Source organism: Paramormyrops kingsleyae, chromosome 1, assembly GCF_048594095.1.
Source record: "Paramormyrops kingsleyae isolate MSU_618 chromosome 1, PKINGS_0.4, whole genome shotgun sequence".
In the NCBI taxonomy this organism is placed as follows: Eukaryota; Metazoa; Chordata; class Actinopteri; order Osteoglossiformes; family Mormyridae; genus Paramormyrops; species Paramormyrops kingsleyae.
This window is the reverse complement of record NC_132797.1, coordinates 26,762,043-26,789,015: the sequence shown is the minus strand read 5'-3', so window position 1 is coordinate 26,789,015 and position 26,973 is coordinate 26,762,043. Positions and strand designations below refer to the sequence as shown.

Genomic DNA, 26,973 nt, shown 5'->3' with positions numbered 1-26,973 from the left:
GAGGTGGAGAGGGAGGGAAGGAGGGAGATTCACTTCATTGATTTATTAATTATGACTACTTTATTAAATTGACTAAGTTGCCTGTTGACCAGGAGGACAGCTTTGGGACAGAGTAGATCATAGTGGGGGGTAACCTTTCTTCTTCTGTAGAGATTCACTGTTGTTTTTGTCTGAAGAGAGAGAAGCTTCTGTTAGTGGACAGGCAGAGTTTGGTCCCAAGTCTGACTGGCGGCCATTTTGTCCAAATGATTCCCCTGTTGTTGTGCTTCATTCCTCTGAAGCTGAAACCCTGAACAGCAGTTACAGTGTGAGGGTCGGTGTGTGCAGCCTGCCTAACCCCCCCCCCCCACCCTCCCTGCCCCCGCGTCTCTGCAGCCGCTGCAGGACACACAGGCCCAGGAGGGCCAGGTGGTGGTTCTGGAGTGCCGGGTCCGGGGCGCCCCACCCCTGCAGGTCCACTGGGTCCGCCAAGGCCAGCAGATCCAGGACTCACCGGACTTCCGCATCTTGCAAAAAAGTGAGGGCTGTGGAACTGCGGGGGTGTTGGGGGTCATGGGTTGATGACAGTGTTGTATAATGCATTACATAACTTTACTGAAATGATACTCTGCTTACAAAGTTACTGAACCATGTTATAAAATCTCAAAAGCTCAGATAAAGATAGACAGCCATGACTGTGGAAGTGAATACTAATGATGTTGTCTGGCTGTTTTGATGACATTGTTTAATACAGAGTGCATACTGCTGAGCCCCCTATGACTTTTGACTATTTTAATGACTTTGAAGGGAGCTTCTACCTCACTGCCTTTTTTTCCCCCTGTCATGTGACCATCAGAGCCGCGATCCGCTGCCGAACCCGGTAAGACCCGCCCGTCATTCACCCCGCCCTGAATGCTGCAAAAAAACCATGAAAAAGTTGCAAAAACATAAGTTGCTAGGATGAGTGTTTAATTTGAACAGACAAAAGAAATGCGATTTATGAGTTTCTGCTACGGTTCAAATCCACAGAGTCACTATTTATCACCCCAAAAAACCTGTTCTGGATACCAGCTGTCCTGTCTATACCTTTGCCTGTTTTATGCCAGTGTTTCTCAACTGGTAGGTTGCCAAAATTATTTAGAACAATTTTTGACAGTGTATGAAGGCATGATGCTGCAGTTACTAAACGATATTTTGTGAAACTTGGCTCGAAATTAAAAAACTTTGGGTCATGACTTAATGACCAAGGGGAAATATGGATCCTGAACCACTGTTTTATGGGATGTCGCCGCATTCCAACCGCTTCAGAAAACCGTTGCTGCCTGGAAAGGGTTAAGAACTGGCAGCCCCTGCAGACTCGAGCCGAGTTGGCTGAGTGGCGGGACGTGATCCGAGCCTGGGGCATCTGGAGGGGAATACGATCATTTAGCATTAGTGCCGATTCTAGAACAGGGAAACTTGTTTGGGCCACGAGAACATGTCTCCCTACACAACGGCCTGGGAGGGGGGTGGGTTCAAAACAGAATCCCTCCTAGCTTAGAGAACGGTCGGTCTGTGGGCCCATTCGTGTTGGTAGTTGATAAGGCCCTACTTGTGCTCTAGTGCTAGTTGTGGTTTGCCCAGCCTGTGAGAGGCTCCTAGCTGAAGCCCTTTTCAATGCTAAGTATGTGGGGGCTGCTTTTATAATTGGGGCATTTGGATTATGTGTGCCCCTGGTTTAAGTGGCTAGGGAGAGGAGGGGGACTGTTGTCGGAAAACAAAACAGCAACCATGGTGGAGTTCTGAGATGTTCTGAGACGTGCTCTCTGTCTCCCAGAGGAGATCTGCACTCTGGTCATAGCTGAGACGTTCCCAGAGGACGCTGGGCAATTCCAGTGCACCGCGACCAATCGCTTCGGCACCTCCAGCAGCACTGCCCAGCTAACTGTGCAGCCAGGTGAGCCAGGCTCCTCCTCCTCATGATAGCTAACCAATCAGACCACTTCCTCACAAGAACCGGCCAATGACAACCTGTTTCTCCCCAATAATCCAGCCAATGAGGAATCGGCCACCAATGGTAGCCCTGCAGGCGTGGACACATTGGAGGACCCGCAGTCCTTCCCTCCCCCGCCGCCACCACCCATTGAAATCAGCCAGCTGGAGCTCCCACCAAAGGTGGCCAATGCGGATACTTTTCACGTCAATGAACTGGAGATCTGGCCCAGCACACAGGCCCCTGCAACAACAGAGGATGAGCCCCCGCCCTATGAGGAGGCCATGCCCAATCAAGAGGCCACGCCCCTGATGACTTCCAGTGAGACTTCACCCTTGTCACTGCCTTTCCCAGGGAAAAATGACCTGCCTTTGCCTATAAAGCCCAAACCCAAGCTGTGAGTATACCCCCCACCCAGAAAAGGGCACAAACATTTCCCCTACTTCATGCCTGTAGTCTCATGAAAGTGTATTCTCAGGCTGGGGTGAGAACTGCAACCTAGGATATATGTCTTGTTGGCCATTTAGCACACAGTGTCCTTTCATCAAACATATTAGCTCACAGTCTAGGGTAACTACTATAACATCTAGGACACATAATCACCCTACGGCATGTGCAGTCCGTTCAGCTGTCAACACAGAGTGCGAACTGTGTTTGGTATCAGCTGTGAATCTTCAGTGAGCATGTGTGGGTGGTCAATCCATCCCCAGATGTGGAGGAATGCAGGAAACACCCACCCAGAGCAGAATGAAGACACAGGAAGTGTCCATTTGTCACATGTGCCTGTTGGGGGGGGGGGGGGGGGAGCTGTGTTGATTGTGTTCTCTGATAGCACTTTGGCATCTCATTAATCTCCACTCGAAAAGGACAAGTGAGCAAACCAACTAACACAAAGTGGTTAGAATGTTCAAAAAGTGCTCAGATAAGACACACAAAAACACACACACACACTGAGCTGTATTCATATCTTTGTGAGGACCATCCATCCATTCATTTCTATGGGCAAAACCCTAATCCCAGCAATGACAACCTTAGCCCCCACCCAGCCCTAATGTTAACCACAAGTAACCAAACAAAATGAAAGATTTCAGGCATTTTTTGTTTTTTGGTTGCAGTCACATATTTTTATAAAATTGAATTTCCCCTTGTAGGGACTGGTAAAATGGAAACACTGGGAACATTTGGTCCCCAAAATGTAATGTATAGTAGACCCCCCCCCCCCACACACACACACACACAGACACACACACACACACACACACATACACACACACACATACACAGACACACACAGACACACACATACACAGACACATACACACTCCATCTGTCTTCTATTACTCATTGATGGCTGCCTCATTGACTGGGGGGTCCTTCGTAGCTCATCGTTGGAGTTTAGCTCCTCCTCTGTTTCCCCCGTTGGCCTGGCTGCCTGGGAGCTAACATGGCAGTGCCCACTGGACAGACTTGACCTCTGACCTCAGTGTGAGGATGGCGGTATACTGTGCGTGATCCCTGTATGTTCCACAGATAGCCTGACTTTAAGTTCCTGAGCAGAGATAGAGGGCTTTCACAGTGCACTCTGACTTTTTACGACCTCTGGTCTTAAAAAAGTCCTTGTTTCTGGATACAGTTGACGTAATATAAGGCCCATTGAATAAACAATTAAGTCGTTTGCTAAACAGTGCTAAACAATTCTGGCCCCAATCAAGGTGGAAAAAATGAGCTGCTGTCTTGGCTGAAGTGGTTTCAGGGTCAGTAACAGGAGCCATGGGGTCTCTCTGTGAAGCTGCTGTAGTGTCATCCTAAAGCTGCTCTATGTCTCTCTGAAGCTGCTGATGGTTCCTCTGAAGCTGTTCTAGAGTCATTCTGTGACGTTACCCTGAAGCAGCAGTAGAGTCATTCTGAGGTGTTTTGATCGTGTTACTGAATGGTCTCTTATAGTATCTTTACCGGTGCCCTAGTTGGGCATCATTTATAATAAAATAGTGCGGCAGGTTAATGAAAAGCACATTCTGGGCTCAAGGCAGGGGAACACCCTGGAAGAGATGCCATCAGATGCCATTGCAAAGCAGGGCACACATGCCCACAGTAAGTAATGGGCTAAAGCCTGTACTGGATAAGCAGGTGAGGTATGGGCTTTCTGCTCCTGGAGATGCAGCCTATCATCAGGGAGGAGGATTCTGCTGCAGGCTCTGATCTACCGACATTCAGGTTAGGCCTCAAGCTTTACTCAGGAGTGGTTTAGAGGGATGTTGGTGGCTGCTTTTAGTGGATTGTTCAGCTTCTGTGGGTAGGAGGCAGGTCATTGTTTTATGGGGGGTGGGGGTGGGGGGGGGGGGAATGCTCAGATTCTATGGGTGAGAGGTGGGAGAAAAGTGGGAATTTGCTGCTTTTGGAGTTGAATGGAAGTGCCAGTCTAGCAACAAAATAATATTCAAAAAAATGACTGCAGGTGGCCCAGTGGGCCGAGTGATATCCACACACCTTAGGTTTGATCCCACAAAGGGCCATGTTATTGTATTAATAATCAGTATACAGTAGGTCACTCTACCTACTAGAGTATTGCTAAGAATATGGTTTCATTTCACACACACACACACTCTCGCGGAGGTATACCCGCTCGCGCTGCACTTATGAGGCCAGTACACATGCAGCTGCTGTAAATCCTGACCCCGTGCTCCTGTCGGACCTGCTAACTTACCGTCTAGGTGTGAGGTCACCAAGGCGTTAGGCAAGATTTATGATCTGGATTCTCGGCAAAGCCTTCCTCCTGGGTCATAAAGCCTGCCAAATCATACAGGCTGTGTATTCATATCTTTATGGGGACTCTTCATTCAATTCTGTGGCCATTACCCTAATCCCAACCCTGACAACCTTAAGCCCTACTCAGCCCTAATATTAACTATAAGTAACTAAACAAAATACAAGACTTTTGGCTATTTTAGTTTTTTGATTGCATTGTGGGGAAATATGGCGGCTCTGTAGTGATGTTTTGGAAGCCCCCGTTTCACCCAGCAGCTGTAGAACTGCCTCCCTCTGGCCCGTCAGGGCACCCCAGCCTTGTTCCAATAGAGTGCCATCCTATGCTGGGTACTGTGGCCATTGTGTGCTTGTGTATGTGTGTCACCGGCTGACTACAGTAGCTGTACAACAGAGGACTTCATATTATTCTGTGACTGTATTATTTCAGTCAGATGGTCCTTCCTGAGGGTGATGGCAGCTCATAGATTGGGCCAAAAATGTCACACCCTATAAAACTACCCCCTCCCCCCACCCAGCTCCCAAACCAGCACTCTGCACTCATTTGGAACCTTCAGCTGAAATCACTCCACCCATTCAGGGACGATGACTCCACACAATTGATATTTGAATGGCTGCTTTCATTGGTTTTTGATCGCCTCTAAGCCTACCTTAATTTCCCATAATCCTCTGCTCTGCCAACCTCTAACGAACCTATGGGGATTCTGATTCATCAGAATATGTAGATTTTTATTTAGGTATAAAGAAAGACAACCAATGCCAATTACAATACTGTTAATATGCATAGACAGGCACGGTGACCAGCAGCTCCTCGGCTGAAATCTGTGCTCCCTGTCTCTTGTGTCTGTGTACTTTTGAGCCACCAGTGACTGCCAGACAGCCTCATAGTCATGGTTACTGCCATGACCCAGTCGCTCATCCGGGAGACCCAGAATCACAAACTTTGATCATCCAATCAAAGTCCCAGTGGTAGTAGTGTGTGTGTGTGTGTGTGTGTGTGTTTGAATCATCAGCAGTATGGTGTGTGTTTGAGTAATCTGGAAATATAGCAGAGTAATCAGTAGTATGATGTGTCTTTGAGTAATCTGTATCAGTGTTCTATGCGCATATTTGTGTGTGTACAATGTGAGTGTGTGTTTGACTTAAAGGATTGGTTTGACTGATCTATATCTAATTATGATTTCATGTGTACTTTCTCTGTGTACTTTTATTTTGATAGTTCTGGAAATAATTTTATTGATTTCAAATTGCTCCTAACCATTGGTTTCCCCATGACCTGAAAATTGACTTTGTCATGGTTTATGTGCTGAACGCCACACTATAGTTCGGTACGAAGTTGAGCTCTCCTTCAGATGTGTTGAAAATCCCGCAGTTGTGGGTGTTAGTTTGGCTGCCTGTGACCTCTGACCTCAGGAAATGTAGCACAGGGCAGGGAGGCTGAAGCCAGGCTCACTCCCATGCCAGCGGAGACACAGTAGACGTCATAACGTGTTTGTACAACGCTTCTATGGGAATGTGCTGTTCTCTCTGGCTGGGTGGTTTTCCTGTTTCTGACAACCTTACAATGTCTGTCATATCAACAGCTCAGTTAAATGATTAATAAGAAGAGATCTGCATGCTTGTTCTTCACATTTTATTTTACGGAATTTTGCAGAGAGTGACACAAACATATGATTAACATACACGTACAAAAATGCTCACCAGGAAATTAGTTTGTTTTATATCCTCCTGAGACCCAAGGAAAAAAGTGTCCTTCAATTGTAGGTTATTTGTCTTTGGAGGAAATAAGACATCTTACAATTTAGATTTTTTCAAATGTATTTTTATTTTTAATTTCACAGCATTTCCTCTTTAGTGTACAACAGGAATAAATATGTTTCCTAACATCAGTGATAAGAGAGATGCAAGAATAAAATGTCCACTACAATGGACATAAATGAATGGGTGGGGTCTCAGGAGGATATTCTTCTCATGTCTCCCACACCAGGAGATTTCACTGTGACTAAAGTGGATGAAGCTGGATTTTTCGATGGCTCCAGTTGCTGGCTGTTGCTGTGGTGATGACCTGAACGAGGGTCATGGGGAATCCCTCGAATAAATCGCGTCATCACTAAGGCATGGCAGTCGCGCCAGGCTGGATCTGCATTGCAAGAAGCCTTGTGTGTGATCCAGACACATAACCTTTTAAGCTTTGGTCATCTTCCGGTCTGGTATTGTCTCTCTCGGATCAGCAGGAAGCTGGGAGGGAGGTAGGCATTTGCTGGCAAATGGACACCACCAGAATTTGGGTCACCTGCCAATATAATGCGCAGAGTTTTGGCATTGAAACAAGAAAAGGCAGGATTGGACACTGGTTTGAGAAACCACGTAAGAAAGAAGTTCAGACAGAATTTTTTAAGAGGACGTGATGGTCACTGTTGACGCCTTGGAGGTTGTAAGTTCCAGGCAGTGTAGCGTAGACACTCTCCTGGCTCATATGGCTGCCAGTTCATCTTGCATAACTTCCTTGTGAGTCAGTGAGGAATGGTACGGGAGCTCAGGTTTATGAGGTGTGACCTGGAAACGCAGTAACGGTGCAGTAATGAGCACATCCGAGCGGGAGTGCTACATATGTTTTGACTGGGGGGCACATTCCTGTGGTGTTGGCATGGGATGCTAGTGGGGCATAGTCACCAGTGTAGGACATGGTGGTTAACCATCGATGGGGGCTATCACTGACGAAGCACTAATGCTGAACAGGCCCAAGTGTTTGATGGGTTATAGCACCGGAGTGCTTGCACTGGATGATTCCTAACATTGCATAAAGGCTAACCTTGATGGGAGCTACCACCGCATAAATGCTATCACTAGATAGACGTTAGTACTAGTTGGGTGTTAGCGAAGAATGCTAGCTAACACTGGATAGATGCTGATACTTGATGGACGCTGACATGAAGTGAGTGTTAACACTGGAGAGATGCCATTGCCTGAAGGAAGAATTATGCAAATCAGCATTACCCATTTAACGTTAATTATTTAAACTTCACAAGTTTAGGTTAAGCATCTACGATAAGATTACAAAACCTTTGTCCCTCTTCGGATTAAAATAGGGATCCAGTCACAAATTTAAGTTCTAAACCACTAATTTCCCCAAATCATACATTTTGAGGGACATAAATAATGCTTGAGACCATCTGTTATTTACGGAAACCTGCATTTACATAATGGTCCCCAGATCACCAGTGTGGAATGTTCTGAGGGCAGCGTGCACCTCTCTGTGTTTACTGCAGCTGCCAGGACCGACCATTTCAGGGGGCGTGGCAGGGGTGTCAGTCCAGCAGGCTCATTATGTTGCCTCTCTTCTGGGGCCACACACACATGCAAACACACACATGTCTATCCTCTGTAAGAGGCCTTTTGAACTGAGGGAGAAGAGATGGGAAATACTACTGGCTTCCGCTGTGGGGGGACGAGGAGAGTTCTCAGAAAAAGACAGCTCACGGTGGGATACGTGTGGCCACTGGACAAATTGCACACTCACTTCCTGCTGAGCCTTAAAAGAACTGAGTGAAAGAGAGAATACAAACCATATCAACTAAGTGAGCTAAGGAGTTATATATGGGCGGGTCTTAAAGAGGACGTGCAGGGGCACAGGCTTAACCTAGAAGATGACAGGGAGCTGTGGGTGACCTAAAACTCAGGCTTGCGGGGTTCCAGGGAAACTCCTTTAGACGAAGCTGGAAAGCATCTATCCATATAAGGAAATGGGGGAGGAGCTGGCTTTAGGATCTTCATAAAACAAAAAGAATACCTTCACAGTGTGTGGAGTGAGAGGGGCGTTTACCATCCAATACCGGTAATTGGCAGCTGGTCACGCCCACAAACCTCAGCAGAGCACCATCGCTTTACAAAAGACCCACAAAAAGTTTCCTGTGTTTGTTAAGAAGTTGCTGACGGTGGCGGGGGGGGGGGGGGGGGGGCGGTGCAAACCACCGCGCAATTAACCAAAACAAGATAAACCAGTTTTATCTTGAATTGTAAAACATGTCAACCCCCTGTTTCTCCATCCTGGGTGAGTGTTTATGATCATGTTCACTTTGCGGTGGCAGCGGGGGGGGCTCCTCATTTTAATGGACATGATTGAAATAGCCCAAATTCACATCAAGAACTTTCTGGCAATGGCATCGGAATTGCACATTAGTGTGATTTTAATCTTGCTCTGGAATCTTTCGAGATGGATGATGATTTCTGGGATATCATGAAACAGATTATCAGAGATTAGTTTTTAGTTTTAAATTAGGACAAAAAGTGATGAGGTTAGGTCTGTAGATGATCATCTGTACTCACACAGATGGTAAATGTCGGTGTGGGTCGGGGGGCAGGGCTTGATGACATCACTGCTCTGCAATACACTGACGTGCTGATTTGCCTGTCACATGCCTTAAATCATACATCTCGGTTGCTGCTCTTCTTCTTCTCTTCTTCACATGTGTCTCACGTTACATCTGGATTGATCCACACCTCTTTCCACCATGAGTGCTGCTGGTTAGTCATTTGTCGTGTATGTTTTATCCGTCTTACCTGCACGTTACTCACCAGGATCCGGAATTTTGCTGCCATTATGGAAGAAAAAGGCTGTCTGGATTTTTCTGGTTTATTCATAGTCTTCATGGGGATACATGGTTTGGATGATTGTGCCTGTGTTACTCTTAACTGGTTAGTGTGACCTGAATTTTAATAATCGGTAGTTTGCGTGATTTGAAGATCTGATCAGTGCTGAGCCCCCCCCTTGCCCCCACCATAGCTGTGTAGAATTCCTTCCCAGTGATCCTTTACAGGAGAGTGGACATGTTTTGGTGTTTTTATCCCTGAAGCATGACAGCAGCATGCACACATCACAGGGGGTGGATTCCAAGAAAAAAAACCTCAACCCCCCCCCCCCCCATAGCTTCTTGGATAGCTGGCTTCTTAGTCATCTTATAAAGAAACATCAGGATTTGAGGGAGCCTACAGTACTAAAAAAAACTAAAAATAGGTTTTGCACGCGAAGCCCAGCTCGCAAATACACAAGACTCACCACAGCATAGGCGCTGGGGAAACAGAACGGGAAGCAGGCAATTTATTTGCTGATTACTTACTTATTTACTTTATTTATTTACTCCCCCGGTCTGACAGGTGGCAAAAAAAAAGCTGAATTACACTGTCAAACCTTGTTACCCTGCATGGATACAGGGCCTCCCTGCCCCTCTTATCCTCTTTGTAATTGTAATAGACTGTGGTCTCTGATCTCTTTTCTCTCAGGAACAGGGAAGAGACTCATTTCAGACACATGTGTTTGTGAGTAAGTTGCCATAATGGTGCAGCTGTCACACAGACTCTGGGCCGACCAAAGCGAGCACTGTGTAGCTAAAACTACATTACTCTACCCTAATGTGCTAAATGGGACCCTCATTTGTAGAACTGGTTATATTATTGCTCTTAGTAGCACGAATGGTAGCACGTGTTAGGGACAGTAATTATCAGTATAAATAGACGTAGTGGTTTGGGGGTAATACTAATACTGTTAGTCATCTTCCCTCCAAAGGTGAAACACAGTAATTAAGCTGACCCTGAAACTGGAAAAGGGGGCTTTGCTTTGGTTTTACTGTCATTTTCACACGTTTTTCTTCAAAACCGAGCATAGTCACACTGATATTTTTTCATGACATAAAACAGCCTAAGAGACCTCATTTCCATCATAATTCAATTTTGATGAAATATGCAGGTACGGTGTTTTACCTGTGTGGGGCAGTAATGGTTAGTAGTGGTAGACAGTTTGGCAGGACAGGCAGTCTCCATGTGACAAATACGTTCTGTTCCCTAAGTCTGTGGTTATGTCGAATTTGTAGGTAACATATACATACAGTTCTTATATAGCGTCAGTTTGTCAAATGGTTGTCTTAGTGAATGGTGTATATTATCATGCCAATGAACCGCTGAAGTTGCGCAATGCTTTCACGAGTAAAGTAATGTGTGCGTTTGTTATTGTATTTAACTCAAACTTTTTTAATATATTAGGTTTGGTGGAGCTTTGTTTTAAGTACAAGCCTTATAAGTCAGATGTTCTTAACCCAGGGATGGCCAGTAGTTCTGGTGGTAGCAGCAGTGGAGTGGAGGTAAACAAAGACATATAGAAGCATGTGAGAGATAACAGTCCAAATCAATATGAGGCATCAAATAAACAGAAATGTAGAACTTGTGTTTCTACTGAGATATTACAGAGGGTAAAGGTAGACTAGGTGTGTGTGTGTGAGGCGTGACGTGAACAAGAGTCTCATTGCCATTTTATGTCAACTGAAAGACAGGGCTGTGTGGCTGCTCTACAGGACTGTTATTGTGAAGGCTGAGAGTATAGCTGGTGGGACTTTTATTTTGAAGGAAGGATATGAGCACAGCTCAGCTCCTAACACTGCTGCCCAGACTGCACTGAGTCACAGCAGAGAGGCTCCCAGTCAGCCAGTGACGGGGTGCGCTCAGTCTATATAACCCCCTGTACCTGCGGCTGCCTTTGCACACAAAGAGCTACCTCCCTGACCAGGTGGGTCCACGGACGCCCCCCTCAGGTAACCCTGGCACATCTACCTGCCTGCATAGAGGGACAGCAGAGCTTTCATTCATTTTGGGCAAAGTTGTCCCAGATTCAAAGAGCGGGATACAAGGCTGGGTGTAATTTTTACCAGATCCTGCAGCGGAGAGGTAAAGCATTTAGTATCAGGCTTTTTGCTGCTCTTGGGGGAGTGTGTGTGTTGAGTGGGGTGGGGGTGCTTTTTTGTGGTGGATGTTGTTGTTAGGACTTAACAGTCTACGGTGATATTGATGGGGGTCTGTGTGTCACCAAGAGGCTGCATTCGGATTGTGGTCAGTTTGCATTCATGCTGTGCATCATCTTGTTTTGGACGTTATCACCAGTTTTCTTATTGTCTTACTCCAGTTGTCCACGTAAAAGATCATGATACCTGAGCAGGATGAACTGTGTCTGTGTATGTACGTGTTTCTGTTTTGTGAAAGCACGCTGCTTCTTTTTTATGTGTTCTATGCAGTTCGAACAAGAATGAGAGTGACAGTGGAAAGTAGAAAAGTGCTTTAAATGAGAGAGGAGGAGAGACAAAGGGGGGAGAAAGGAGAGAAAGGGGGAGGGAGAGAGAGAGAGAGAGACGGGCATACTGGAAGAGAGAGGGAGCTAGAGGAAGAATGTGAGTTTTTTGCCCCGTAATGAAATGTTTATGGAAAGTTGGATGGTTACCCACTCACTGGCCACTGGGAAGGTGGAGGGGGGTAGGCAAGGGGGATTCTGATGGGCGGGGTGCAGCTGCTGGGTTTCATGGACTGCTCACAGTTACAGAACCAGGGCAGGGCTTCGGTTGGGGGGGGGGTATAGTAGGCTGCTATTGGATCATTTCAGTGATGACTGCAGGTCGGATACCTGGGAAGGTGGTGGTGTGTGGTCTCTCTACCAGGAGGGCAAGACCGGGTTCTGAGTGATTAAGGACAGAAGGCAAACTGAAATGTCAACAAGCTTCCATCTCCGGGTGACTAGATGCTGCATCCTATGTCCACCTACACGCTTAAGCAGAAGGCATGTTGGCCGAACACATCTGATTCCCGTAGTATGAGATCTGCTACAGCTCGGGTGGCTCAGCCACTAGAAACTCCCTAAAGGGTAAATATAGAGCTGTCTCTTTTTTTCCCCCTGTTCCTGGAATGATTCTGTGCCTGACATACGATTGGCTGCCCTGCAATTACAGACCAATCAGGTCGCGAATTGGTTGCCTCTCTCTCAGTAAGCTGGGCAATGTGTGCAGGGAAGCTTGTTTCATGTGTTTATGCTGTCGTCGTAAAATCGAACCAGAAAATATCTGTATAAAGAGACAAAAAATAGACATGGGCATGTCCTTTCAAAACAAATGCCTTTTTGCAACTTGCCTAAGGCAGTGTGAAAGTGTCATGAATGATGATATTATTGTTTTCCTAGTCTGCAAGGAATGATTGGTTTCATTTAAAGGAAAGTCACAGGTATGCTGCTTTTGCAGAGAGCTGACCTTTCTGGCACTCCTGTAAACAAACATTCACACTAACAGGTTCCTCGCAAGAGTCTGGATGAGATTGGCTATGTTGTTTTGCCACAGCGTATGTCCTTGCTGAAAGAATCCAGCCTCAAAGAGAAGACAACTGATCTTTATGTCTATTGTCAAAGCAACCTCGCAAACCGTAAATAGCGATGAGTTGCGTAAGCCTTGATAGCAAAAGGAAAGACTTGTTTGGTTACAGGGTGGATGAGCTAATCATTGGGTAGCAATACAAACGCAAGAGTAAAAGGGTGTCCGGTTCAGCCGGGGCTTTGCTTATGTTCTGCAGCCAGGGACAGTCAGGGATGGTCAGGTAGATACATGGAGGATCTGGGGCCTTTGCTGTTGTTTTGTTAGGGTACTAACTGCAAGGGTGGGCGGTCAGAGGCAGTTTAAGGTTTTGGGGTCAATCTGTGTTTTAATGTTTGGTGTTGGATTTGGGTGTTAGGTTTGTCGGAATTTGAATTACCATCTGGGTATTTGTTTACGTATCAAACAATATTAAGTAATATGACATCAGTAGGGGAAATAATGGGTTTGAGGAGGGGATAGTTTGATGATGGTTTGATGTGCTGCTGAGGCAGGTAGAGAAGGTGATGTAATGGAAGATTGTAGGATGGCAGCCTTTGTCATTATGTGACAGAGGATCATTCCTTGATGTGATGGATGGCTCTGTTGCCATATGCTTTGATGAATGTTGGGCAGTACAGGTGAAATCTTGAATAATATTGTTGACTGTTGTGATGAGGTCATGGATGCTGTCACAATCAGATTAACGTCTCATGTTTTGATGATGAAAAGATTGTGGTGAATGCGATGAAGTAATGGTGGGCATGGAACTGGGCAAAGGCCAGGTGTGTCGTGCCTCAGTTGTGTAAATTTACCTCTGGACACGCTCCCCGCTCGGCACACGGGCACTGACGTGCATCTCGTTTTCTGATAAACACTTACTGTTGGGAGCAACAGTCTGTACATTCACATGCACACTAAGAAAATTGAATTATTGTGTTAGTCTGACTAAAGCTGGACTGTTAAAGTACATGTAAACATGTTAGTCCGACTGAAATCGTACAAAATCGAATTTCTCAAAGTTGGACTCAGACACCTGATAATTCAATTGGGAGTCGATCAATCATCAAACTGGTACTGACGCCGAATGACATCACAATGAGAGGTGGGGTATTTTGTACTAAGGAATGACTGCACTACGACTGGACGACTTGCGATATTAATGCTAACATTACATGTTATGCACATCCAATTCTTACATCGCTAGTCAGCTAGTTTAGGACCAGTCTTTTTCTTGCCTTCAAATTGGTACAGATATTATAACGTAGGGAGTTTAAGTTCCACTAAAACATTTTTTGCTCTGTCGTAGGAAAAAAAACTTAGCAAGTCTTGCAAGTCCGAGACAATCATAATCATTTTCATCCTTGCTGTTTAAATCACTCCTAGACGGGTTTGTGAGAAATTTATGTAGAACTTTTTTGTTTCATTAAAACCCCAGTATTTATTATTACAAAATCACATTGCAATATTTATGAAATTTCCAATAGTAGACTGTCATAATATATTAAACACTTTATTTCTTGTCATGCTATCCTGATCTTGTTGTATCAGTTCTTCCGACCAGATCACAATTAAAGCTTGTGTCCCTTCATTAATCCACGCACCCCTTATAATTAATTAGTGCCAATGAGAGTTTAATCAATCATTGTCAAGAGGGATTGTTGAGCTCCACCAGTGGAAGGATTGTCCTCATCCACTTCTGCGTGAATGGTGGTCTCTGAAATACACAGGTTCAAAGTGGCTAAACCTTACAGGTGAACATGGATCTCAAGGCCTGTAGGTGGTTAACTGTGTAGGTTAAGATGCGAATGGACACCTAGTAGGTGACTCATGAGAATATCCGCTGGCCCAAAATCACAAGGCGGCCCAAGATTTTTTGTGTTTCTTTTGCTTCTTTGGAGATTAACTTTATCATCAAGGCAAAGGGGTGTCTCAGGCAGAGAGCAGGTCGAGTGGAACTTCATCACCTAATCACTGCCTGCACGGGTGCTTTTCTGAATGATCACGAGACCTTCCGTCTGGTCTCCCAGGACGGTTGGATAAGTGGGACCGGCAGAGGGGAGGGTACACTTAATTGAAACTGTCAAGTGTGTGTAGATCAAAGCAGTGGGCAAATACGTCCTTTGAATCAAACAAACTCTTCGGCGTAACAGGTACAAACAAGTCAAAAGGCAGAATGTCTTAAACAAAACACAACTGCTTTGCATCAAACTTCTGCCTTGTGCGAGAAGCCTGTTGTCAGCTTCTGAGGCTGCCATGCTCAGTCCTTCGTGGAGTAACCTTCAACAGACGGATGAGGTGGCCCACATGTTCAATCAGGCTGTGGTGAAGTGTTTTCACCCAAAGTTGTATTGGTGGGCATGAAGCTTCCAAAGTTTTGCAGTAGAAAGCTGGGAACTAAAATGGATGAGCCCTCCTCTGTAGCCCAGTACATTGATGTTCAAAAGGACCTTCAACAATTGATGAATCCATGTTAGGCCACCAAGTACGAACTGAGGGATTGAAGTGCATGGGTTCATGGACACTTACTGTCAATAACAGATGAGGGATTTCATTCTGACAAGAGAAATGAAGAGGAGGGGAAGATGGAGAAAGTGAGAGATGGTGAAACTCGAGATGATGGGGTTGGAGCTGGAATGAGCGCAAGGCACCCCCCCTCCCCCAGAAATGAATGGGTTTGTGAGTTTGAAAGTGGCTGCTCTATTTAGAGAAAGATCACCTTTTAAGGAAGAGTGATGTCAGTTGGGCCAGCCGTATTTACACAGGACACATTCCAGCAAAGGGGGGGGGGGGGTGGTTTAAAAAAAATGAAAAAACCCTTAGCACACTTAGCAGATATATTTAGCTATGGGTCTGCTTTAATACAATGTGATGCAGACCTTGGGGATGGAAGCTATTAAGGGGCAGTTTTTTTTCCCCAAATGCCAAGTGGAGTGCAGAGCCCTCGGCCATCCCCTGCATCCTGTCACGACCCCGGGAACACGCTGGCCCTGCTCCGAGTTACAAGGAAACCACAGCTCTGTCCTTTGCTGACAGGCCATCCAAAAAAGGCATGGCGAGGTCCCCCCTCCAGCATGGAACGTTCCGGTACCTTGAAGACGCACCGTCCTTTGATGGCTCACGTGCCTTTAAGAGTGGACGCCCAGTTAAAAGTGCACATTCCTTTAAGGGTGCATGCACCTCCAAAAATGCACAGTCCAGTAAAAATGCACATTTCCTGCATCAGGGCAACCCCCACCCCCCTCCCCCTAAATCAACTGCGGCTCCAAGCCACCCAAATGGCCCCGGAGGCAGAGTGGAGTCAGAAGATAAGGAGGATCCCCCAGTCCTACGGAGCAGGAGACTGTGAGGAGAATTAGCGCTTTCTGCAGCGGCAGTAAGGCATCAAAAACATTCCTGGCACGGCAGCCAGGTTGGCTAATTTGGGTGATCTCCCCCCTACCCCCCCTTCCTCCAGCCGGCTCTTGCATTCTGTGGGTGCCGTCTAGTCTAGGACTGCCCCTGTTCTACAGTGGAGCTGCTCTCTGGAGGTTATTGGCTAGTTCTTTCTCCAGCTTTGAAACGATTTGACATGAATGGTGATTCCCATGTGTATGCCCCCCTCCCCTTGTTTTTGCGAGAAGGGCCGACTCTCAACATGAAGCAGGAGATCACTGCCATCCCCCGGATTTGCCTGGACGTGCTCGTCTGTTCTCGGGTTCTTGATCCTAGTGGTGAAGCTGGGGATTATGAGGTTGAAGGGGTACAATAGGGTGACCTGCCCCAACCCGCCCCGAGAGCATACTCATTAATATTCGCCATCTGGAAACAATTCCGTACCGTTCTGAGCGCTCCGTTGAGCTAGAGGCCTGGTGCATGACATCAACGCCGGCGGAGCTCCAGCGGCAGCCACTCGCATCGCTCCATCTCTCGCGGATGGGAGCCGCCGTCAGTCTCATCCTCCCGCAGACCATATAAGGACAGAGGCTTCAGCAAGGCCACGCCGGGGTCGGTGTTCTTCCACCGCGGTGTTTTGTTTAAAGCCTCCCTTCAAGGCAATCGCGCGGTCGGCGAAGCCACACGCTGTGTCATGTTTATGATGTGTTTAATTTAACTTCGGTGGTCGGGGAGGGGGAGCCCTCTACCCTAATCCAGCAAGCCGGAAGATACAGAATTTAATAACATTATGTTACATGATTCACAGTCATGGTTGAATAGTCCTGTCTGGTCCGGACCCAGAACCATGACTCTTGGTGGGAAGTGATTAGTCGAACACACTTGCTGGTCCCCATGCTGACAAATCAGGAGGAAGTAGACAGTGAATCACCAATCAAGAGACGACAACTACCAGTCATGTAATACTAATTTATCCATTAGGTGTCATCAATCATCAACCATGTGGTGACAACCAACCTATTAATGGGCATGTTTTGCTAATTTCCCATCCACCCGGACTACCAGGTCAATATGAAAGCTAGATAAATTTGTAGAACACTTTTCTTTAATAAAGTAATTTGTGTCTTTCAAACTTGACATCTGAACATTTATTGTAGAATTTTTTTCCCTAGACTGGAGACTTTGTTAAATACCCTTTGCCTTTCATGCTTTAAATAGACAAGGCTGGGGCTAAATGTGAAGGTCTTTAAATTCTTGAAGTTCATAAATTCTTTTAAGAGCCCTTAGGCACCCATAAAACGGGTCTCCCCTTAAGCTTTGAGATGAGATGGAGGGAGAGACGCCGATAAGGCGCCGGATCTCTCCGGAATTCAGCCCCACAGATGTGTTTTCCCATGGGAGTCAGTTTGACCAGTGAGACCACGGATGTAGAGCAGTATTAGGTGTGTGTGGACGTCAGCCCTCGACCAGGCAGTGAGATCCAGGAAACAGGCTCTGGTTTCCACCATTCTTCAGATCTGGTGCCACGATCTTGCTTGCAGATGCTTGCCAGAGAGGGGACAGTTGGAGAACGAAAGTCAGGACGTGTTGCTCAGAAAGGAGCTGTGAAGGGTTGTTTTTTCTACCATTTGCAATCAGTTTTTAATCTAGGAAATGCCACTTGAAAGGGCTATCAGCTCGCATGCTTGGTAACTAGGCAACTTCCAAGGGTGGTTCTAGGATTTTTTTTTCAGGTGGGGGCATAAGAATGGCCAACCTTAACATTAGCCAATGATATGTTTTAACCCAGTGAGTGACAGGGGAGTAAACACCCTGGGGCCCAATCAGCTTTTGACTAGGGCCAATACCCCTGTAGCCCCGCCCTTATATATACCCATGGCAACATCCGAGGGCTGGACAGTGGCTGACAGCATTGTAGCCCTGCCCCTTAGATGTCCCCCCCCCCATTGCTCCACTTATCACCGCCTTGAAACTGTTCTCCAGATCTTACCAGCCGGTCTCCAAATCCCCAAAATGGTTTTCCAGCTCTGTACCACTACTGAAATACCAGGAGGCATGGTGTTCTTGGCTGGAGGCCACTTCCAGGATAAGCCCTGTCAGCATTCCAGGCATAAAGAAGTACAAAGGTTCCTAGAGTCTCCCTTGGCTTGCATTGGTCGTCTTTCGTAGGGTGGGGCTTGTTGTTGACATGAGTGGGAACTGCTTAGGCTGAAGGCCTATCAGCACCCTTCCGAGATGTGTGCTTGAAGGTTTCACACTACTCCCAGCTCTGGAGCACTGGGTCCTGCCCTTCGATCCCACCCAAGATCAACTCCATGATGCACAGCTCAGGGATGGTGTACTTATTAGCTATTCTCAACCTTCTTCCGGAAACTACTGAGATGTTGATGGCGTACACAATGTTGATAGAAACATTAAAAAGGACCAAATCCGAGGCCTTCATTTAGTGACGCGGGTGAGTTTATCAAAGAATTAGGTGACATCACAAGATTAGTCTGGATTGGTTAAGTAATGTTGTCCTGTCTGAGAATGCAAGTCAAAGAGGAACTAGTTCATCAGTCTTGTTTTGCTACATTGTCCGGCTCTGGATTTTGCTGATAGCAAGATCATTAACCCTTTCATGACATACTTACACAGATGCCTGATTGTTGATGTCACACTCAGTCCAGGGATAAGCTGAATAAAAAGTTGTGAAGATGGACTTGAGAAAGTTGCTGCGTCTTCAGTACAGATGTAGATCAATTGTTGCAAGCAAAATTTTAAAACAAGCCTAGCTGCTGAAAGAAGTTCTTTTTTAAAAGACCTCAGGGGAATGGCAGTGATCTTGGTAGTTTATTGCTGATAAGTCAATGGTGTTTATTTGAAATCATCTCTCTTCCAAAATGCTTGTTGCCTTTGGGCACTGCTATGTAAACATGGTGTTTTTGCAAAGCGAACATGTTATTACTTCTCATTGCTTCAGGGTACAGCAGCAGGGCTGCTCAGAGGAGCAAGATCATGAGCACTGTGTTGAGTCAGTTACTTCTACACCACCTGCTCTTCTTGCTTTGATTTCCTTTCAGATCTTTGAATTAGACCGGCTATGGAACCACAGGCTCATTTTCTCAAACCTATGGGTCTGACCTTTGACCCTCTGTGTCCTGTTGTCCTGCCAGGAACCCCGAGCAGCTGAAGCATCTGCAGGAGCAGATCTTCTTGGAGAGACAGGGATTCACGGCCGATTGGCAGCCGCCACCGCAGCAGCACGCCGCCCAGCCGCCGTCACCTCCCCTTCCACCCCCACCGTCATACCAGGAGCTTGAGAGCAGCACGCAGGCTGTACCCCCCCTCAGCACCCCTGCCGGCATCATGCAGACGGCCAGCACCTTCAACTACGCCCGGCCCAAGCAGTTCATCGCAGCCCAGAGCCCTGGGACCTGTCAGTCGCCTTCCCCGGGCTCATCAAGCTCCACACTCTCCTCCCCGTTGTCCCCACCCCTCGGAAGGGTGGGGCCGCCCCTCTTCCAGCAGCCTCAGCAAAGCGGAAGTGATGCCGAGTCACCTGTCTCTCCCTCTTTCCCTCCCCCTCCCCCGCCCTTCCTTGGCCCCGCCCCCGTAATCTCCCCTGGCCAGGAATTTCCCCCACCACCACCTCCGCCCCCCCCTGCTCCATCTAGCGGGCCCATGTCCCCCACGCCTTCCGAAGGCTCTGTCTTCTCTGCCCCCCAGTCTCCAGCCGGCTTCCTGGTGTCAGTCCTGCCCTCCCAGCCGCAGACCCCCCCAGTCAATGCTCTGGGGCTGCCCAAAGGCAATGGAATTGCGTAAGTGCCTGGCAACCCCCTTCTCACTGGTTGATTGAGGAAGACTTTCATTGGTCCAAAAGCATCAGGTGGTGCAGGAGGGTCAATTTCATTATTTAAGCACATTGTAATATGACGTGCTTCTTTTGCAACAGAAGGGGGACTATGTGTGTAACGTGCTATTTGAACAAGAGCATCTGCTAAATAAAGTGAATATAATGTAAATGTAATTTATACACACACATATTTGCACAAAGGCAAACGTGTGTGAAAACAAACACATTATTATGGAAAGTCTTCCTTTTTGTCATGTGACCTAACCATGATGGGGGATTGATCACGTACAGGGGATTCCCTCGAAAGATGACAAGGACTCCTCGTATTGCCTCTGACTCTGAGATCCAGGGTTCGAAGGATGCGGTCATCCAGGACTTGGAGAGAAAGCTGCGCTTCAAGGAGGAGCGTATGAGTAATGGCCAGCAGGTGAGGTGTGTGAGTGACACATGTCATCTGTCTTTGGCGTGTGAATGTCACACCATCTCTTTTTGATGTGTGTGTGTGTGTGTGGGGGGGGGGGTTACATGTGTTACAATATCAAAAATATCATTAGCCAATGATATATTTTGAATTGTGAGTGACAGCGGAGTGGGCACTCCAGGGGCCAATCAGCATTACCCCCCCCCCCCCTCCCCGTGGCCCGACTCCAGAATACGCCCCTTGTGTGACTGCATGTGTGTGTTTCAGTAACATATCATTAACATATATTAACACTTGTTTTGTGAACTGATCACACTCTCCCAGTCTCATTGGATCCAGTTGTACGGGACCCATGGCATGTTGACTTTGCATGTGGGGATGTACATAAAAGTTCTGGCACTCCCCCATCCAATTTTTTCACATTCAATGGCCCCTATGCTGGGCTCCCTGATTCCACCAGGGTATCCCTGCCCCTCCCTGTCCACATGCCTGTGCGTGTGGGGGAGCTTATGCACTAACTGCTGTCTGACACTATTAATCCGCTTCCAGAAGCTAACCTACGAGGAGAAGATGGCCCGCAGGCTCCTGGGGGCCGACAACGCAGCAACTGTTTTTAACGTGCAGGAGCCAGAGGAAAATGTCACACAGGTAAGTGCCACAGAGAGACACACCTGCACAGGTATCACTTGTACACACAGGGATACACATGCACAGGTATCACCCGTACACACAGGAATACACATGCACAGGTATCACCCGTACACACAGGGATACACATGCACTGGTATCACCTGTGCACACAGGGACACATATGCGCACAGGTATCATCCGTACATATGGAGACACACCTGGACAGGTATCACCCGTACACACAGGGACACACATGTACGATTATAGTGAGACACACACAGATGCATCCCAACTATTGTTCCATTGATAGCTAAACCAGACCAGGCAGAATAGGCAACTGTGTAGGGCTCCCAAATTACCTGTTTTATGGAGGAAGTAAAATGATCATCCCAAGTAAAACTTTACCTATGGCCCCTGAACAGATAGAACTAGTCCGAGCTAAACCACATCTACAACCAAAACCTTGGAATTGTGGTCATATGGTATTGTTTTTAATTAAAATGGCAATCAATATTGAATTCAGCATAGCCATTTAGATTCTGAACATTAAAGTTCAAAATATAAAATATATAAAACCTGTATAATTATACATCCACTTTTGTTAGAAAATTCACCCTAATTGATGAGCAAATATCCAACACTCAGTCTGTTTTAGCTGTTTTTGAGGTTAATGAAAGTCAAGCTGGGAATTCACTCAGTCCTCATATAATCCAGACAAGAACTTTCATAAATAACCGAAATTCATTACTGAAATTCCACAGAAATTTTCTTAAAAATGTATCCTATGAGTTTTGGGAATTTGCTCTTCATTTCTAAAGTTGGTTGGGAAGTGAAGCAAAGTGAAGTGGATGAGTTGCTTTGATGATTTTCGTTGCCCTGTAAGTAGATGTCTGACACTATGGAATTGCTCCAGATCACTTCGAAGCATCATGTTGACTTTGTATTATTGGGTGTGAGTCTCATGACTGGTTGTGACATCCCAGATAATGCCTGCTCAGCATGTTTGATGCCTTGTGAACCCTGCCTGACATAGACCATGCCCTATTGTCTTTTTGCAGGAGGGCAGTCCATCAGACATAGACATTGTTCCTCAAAAGGTTAATCTCTTCCCTCTTCTGTGTGTGTTCTCTCCTTGTGTGACCACACCCACAGCCACAAAAGGACCATTCCAGAAGTGACCTAAACGAGAGGCCACGCCCCTCTTTGGTCCTGTTGTATGCTGGGAACTCGCACACTGTCTCAGACATCACAGTGTGACCACACGTGTGTTTATGACATGAGAATGGGGCACAGATGTTGCACTGAAGCACGCTTTGATTAACAAAATGTGTTGTCTGCCACATTCGCAGTGTGACAATGCCATTCATGAGCACGTCTTTAACAGATGGTGAGCTTAACTAAGCTCAGTCCTACAGCAGGTGCAGTTTCAGAAATCTGTACATCAAGGTGAGGTATTTGTGCACACTCAGTGTCACCGTTCAATGTCTCTGCTGTCCCTGACTCTAGATGGGATACATCTGTATGTAGTAACATATGGATTAGGCCTCTGCTGCATTACGTGATGTTTGTGGTCACCTTTGCAGAGGGTTTATGCAGTGTGTATGCTTGGGAGCAGTTTCAGGTCGTTAACCTCATTTGTGTTCTGTGGACTTTAAATATCTGAGCTGAAGATCATGTCTGGAGTGTGCTTTTTTGCCTGTTGAACATATGAACAAGTATAGTCAGAGTGATTTGAGCAGCTGTTGGGCTCTCACCTGTGAACTGAACTGGGTCAAGATCACTGTACATCAGCAAGAAGTTTATTCCGGTCTATCTGTGGGTGTGTGGTCATTTTTGTGTTCGTAAACATCTGAGAAACTTCCTGTTTTCTTTGTGACCTTTCTCCCCCAATCCTTCAGCGACTGGGTGACCAGTGTGTGAGTGATGCTCATAAATGGCCTCATTTGTTTGTCTACCTTTGTATGTACTTGGATGCAGGAGTACAAGGTATCCAGCTTCGAGCAGCGTCTGATCAGCGAGATCGAGTTCCGCCTGGAGCGCTCTCCCGTGGAAGAGTCGGACGAGGACATACAGCATGACGAGGATGCCCCTGGCCAGAGAGTGGCTCCATTCTTTGACCAGAAGCTCAAACATCTCAAGGTGTTTGAGGGGATGCCCGTCACCTTCACCTGCAAAGTCATCGGTGACCCCAAGCCAAAGGTCAGGACCTCAGCTGTTACCCTTAGTGTCACAATGATGGTGCTGTCCCATTTCTGTGTCCCATAAATGACTCTTTCATGTCCAAATCTTAACATTAAGCATTTTGATTGCGGTATTAACTTGATGTGCATTAAGCTTCTGTTGCTCATTAGAGCCTGTGTGTGAAGTGCGGTGTTGAGGCCGAAAGTTGAGTAAACTGCTTGGTACCTTCCTCTCATGCCCTGCAGATCTACTGGTTCAAAGATGGGAAGCAGATCTCCAAGCGCAGTGAGCACTACCGTATTGGGCGCGAGCCCGATGGCACCTGCACCCTGCATACCGCCGCCGCCCTGCTGGACGATGATGGAAACTACACTATTATGGCTAGCAACCCAGAGGTAGGAGGGCAGTGAGCTGTTACCTGGTGCTAAAATATCTGCTATAAAAAAATGAGTACTGTGTTTTCAAAGGAAGCATGTATCAAAAAAGAACCAACTTCCCAATAGCGATGAGTCGTTCTTCTTTCTAGTCTTACGGGAAGGATTAATAAAACATCAAAGCTGCTCATTTCCCAGCATGCTTTTGGATTGTGCTGCTGAGCAAACGTGCCCCGAGGCTTCTGATGCCGGTGTCGGTTTCGCGGGGCTGAGCTGTCCTGTTCCAGGGCGGACCTGTCACCGCCAGCAGTCATTAGTGACTGAATAATAGCGATGGAGGCAATGGTTTCCAGCCTAGAGGGGAAGCACAGGGCGTCAGGAATCAGAAACCTGCCGGGGCCAGGCCAGGTGTCAAGAGTTCACGCAGTTAAATGCTTTTCCCTGCCGGTCTGGACATCGCACATGGCCATGCAGCGGAAGCCGGGAACAGGCCGAGGCATGTAATTCCAGCTAGCTAGTCTGGTACATCTTTTTGCCTCAAAGAACAGGATGGGCCATGTCTGATTCAGAAACAAATGTGCAGACGAACACCAGCAAACAAAAGACAGGGAGGGAGTGCAACAGACACCCACACATACAATTCCTGTAACAACAATGCACTTAAGGTCACACTCAAGCTACAGATTATAGGGGTTTTTATGTGGGGGTGCTGTGTGGCTCACCAACGTAGGACACTGTGCCCGCGGTTGGATGGTTGCCAGTTCAACATGTATGTTACTTTGGATAAAATGTTAGGTATGGGTATAGCAGGAGAATCAGGAGATCGAATTCAGCCTCTTTTATAAAACACTCAGGGTGGAGGTTCATGGCTCTAACGAGTTTCAGGACCATCATGGAAAACCTGTCTGAGTCCATCAAGGCAGGCAAAGGACACAAGTCCAGCCTCCCCTGTCCAGGGTATGGTGGAAGGGGAGGTCAAAGGTCATGCAGAGATCCCAAGACGATTTCACATTTGGTTTTAGGTACCTCTGTCCCTTCACAGCATATGAAAAAAAGTGCACCACAGAGAACACAAAACCACTACTGCTGATTTCAGAAAACCTGGCATCTTCTTACAAGGGCCTCATTTTAAAGGTGGCTGATCAGAATTAACCTTGTCCCAGCTCTTATGAAATCCCACCAGCCTCAGCTAAGTAGATAAATTCAGGTCGGAATTTATTCCCTGGATGAATAGCAGAGAACAACAAAAAGTATGCTTATCATAAACCAGTATAACCACTGACCTGTTTTTCCACCTCTCTCCTAATGGCCTAGGGGAGGACCAGCTGTACGGGAAGGATGATGGTCCAGGCTGTCAACCAGAGGGGGCGAAGCCATCGAGCCACACCTGGACACATCCGCAGGTATGGGGACCAGCAACCATGTGTGAGTTGATGGAGGGGACGGCAGGGACAGAAGACAGAACAGACAGATGGAAAGAAACCTTGAGGTTCAAATTTCCACAGGAACTGGTTGTTGTGGCTTTGTATACCTGGCTTGAGCTGCCTCTGTAGATTTTGGATCACACAGTCGGTGGCTTTGAAGGACGTCCATGGGGACTGTGGTGTGATTGGTTTTTACCTAAATGGTGATGTCCCATTTCCTGTTGTATGATGACCCGTCTGACCAGTAGACTTGCAGAAATAGTGTGGTAGAGAAGGGTGTGACCTAAGCCAGAGATACACCCCTAGTCTGTAAATCAGGTTAGAACAGTGGGCTGGAGACATGGAGGGATTCTGTAGTGGTTAAGCAGCCGGATGACTGGGCTAGCTAAGAGAAGAAATGCCTTTGTACCCTTGAGCCGAGGATCTTAACCTGAAATCCTTCTGTAAATCTCTAACTGTGCAAGTCAGAATACTGGGATTATCATCTCCGATATCAGTGTGGTCGGAACGTCTGGGGTCATAACCCTATGAGCAGTCACGGGCGTCATGGAAACAGTGTCATGAATGGGTTCCACACACAAGGGTTTCTTTGTCTGAGTTTACTTTCCTTGACATAATTGGGGAAAATGTCTGTACAAGGTAAAGAAAACTCATACAGTTCTTTTGGTCAATGACCCCCACCCCCCTCTTAGGCCCCGCTCCAGGTCCCGCGACAGTGCTGAGGAGAACGACAACATCCAGGAGCGCCACTTCCGACCTCACTTCCTGCAGGCCCCTGGTGACCTCATTGTGCAGGAGGGAAAGCTGTGTCGGATGGATTGCAAGGTAATTTTCATACAGTATAAGCTGATGATATTTGGTCATCCTTCCACTAGGGGGCATTGCTGAGAAATGAAGCAATTGAAGGGTCATCCAGTTCAAATCTTGGGATGGAAGTGCTAACATACTTTAGCCTCGTCCATGATTGTAGATGTATGGGCCATTTCTGTTCTATCCAGTTGACAATTTTTGGATGGGAGAATCATTCCTGGAATGTTACAGGCCTCAATCTCTTAATTTAGGAATGTCACAGGTTTCAGGAATTGCTACAGTGGAGTGAGCCATTAGACTGGTCCTACATATGACCGTTAAAGCAAACAGCAGAACTGGCGTTCCTTGCTGTTTGTGTAAAAATCCTCTAGGGACCTGTTTCTATGCGACCGAGGCAAAACATTTATACTTTATAGGACACGTGAGCCACACGAGCAACTGAGGAAAAAAACGTTTAGACAGGCGTTTATACAATGTTTGCATGTCAGTATGAATTCTAAGGGCAGCAAAGCCTGACCCAGCCACGTCCCAGCAGGGTGGAGAGGAGAATTTTGGATTATGAATAGCTGTGCTCGAATCCCCCCAGAGCAGGACTCATGATTACCCACAATGCACCAAGGCTTCTGTAGGCCCCTCCACCCTAAACGGACAGGCCAAGCAAGTCTAAGAGCATGACTCCACGTGTTGATGAGCCAGGCTTTTCGTGGGGGTGCGTCTGGTCTGCCTGCAGTGGGGTGTGGTCGAGGAGGGCGTGTCTGCCACAATGTGATTAATGAGGGCCGGAAGTGGGTTGGTCACCTTATTAATGGCTGAACACAATGAAAGCTGTGGCTTGGACTTGAGACAAAGAAAACAAAAGAAGTGGAGGGTTTCTCACCACGGGTGCGGGTGACGAATGGTCCACTCCAGACGGGAAGCCTGGATCATGGAAGTCCTTTGAATTCCTTGGAAACGCCTCTTTTTCATCGCTTTTCTCACACTCTTTCCCTCCCCTGCCTCCAGCCCTCTTTGTGTTTAATGTCTTCCTTTGCTTTCTCGTTGAGACCCAAACTGTAG

General features: G+C 46.9%; 1 protein-coding gene across 11 annotated transcripts in view; it reads left to right on the top strand.

Annotated features, from left to right (window-relative positions):
- palld (palladin, cytoskeletal associated protein) overlaps window positions 1-26,973 on the top strand; it is a 57,910-nt gene that overhangs the window by 25,978 nt on the left and 4,959 nt on the right. For 5 of the 11 annotated variants that reach the window (XM_023823498.2, XM_023823499.2, XM_023823503.2 and 2 more), the window contains 12 exons: window positions 376-517; window positions 836-859; window positions 1,796-1,915; window positions 2,012-2,348; window positions 19,398-20,042; window positions 20,369-20,504; window positions 21,048-21,146; window positions 22,187-22,225; window positions 23,106-23,327; window positions 23,555-23,704; window positions 24,998-25,086; window positions 25,800-25,932. In XM_023823498.2, the coding sequence (XP_023679266.2) occupies window positions 376-517; window positions 836-859; window positions 1,796-1,915; window positions 2,012-2,348; window positions 19,398-20,042; window positions 20,369-20,504; window positions 21,048-21,146; window positions 22,187-22,225; window positions 23,106-23,327; window positions 23,555-23,704; window positions 24,998-25,086; window positions 25,800-25,932 (2,136 nt within the window). Of the gene's footprint in view, window positions 1-375; window positions 518-835; window positions 860-1,795; window positions 1,916-2,011; window positions 2,349-11,124; window positions 11,429-12,374; window positions 12,393-19,397; window positions 20,043-20,368; window positions 20,505-21,047; window positions 21,147-22,186; window positions 22,226-23,105; window positions 23,328-23,554; window positions 23,705-24,997; window positions 25,087-25,799; window positions 25,933-26,973 lie in introns of those variants that run through there. The other 6 variants (XM_023823500.2, XM_023823502.2, XM_072712571.1 and 3 more) reach the window with 6 other exon arrangements.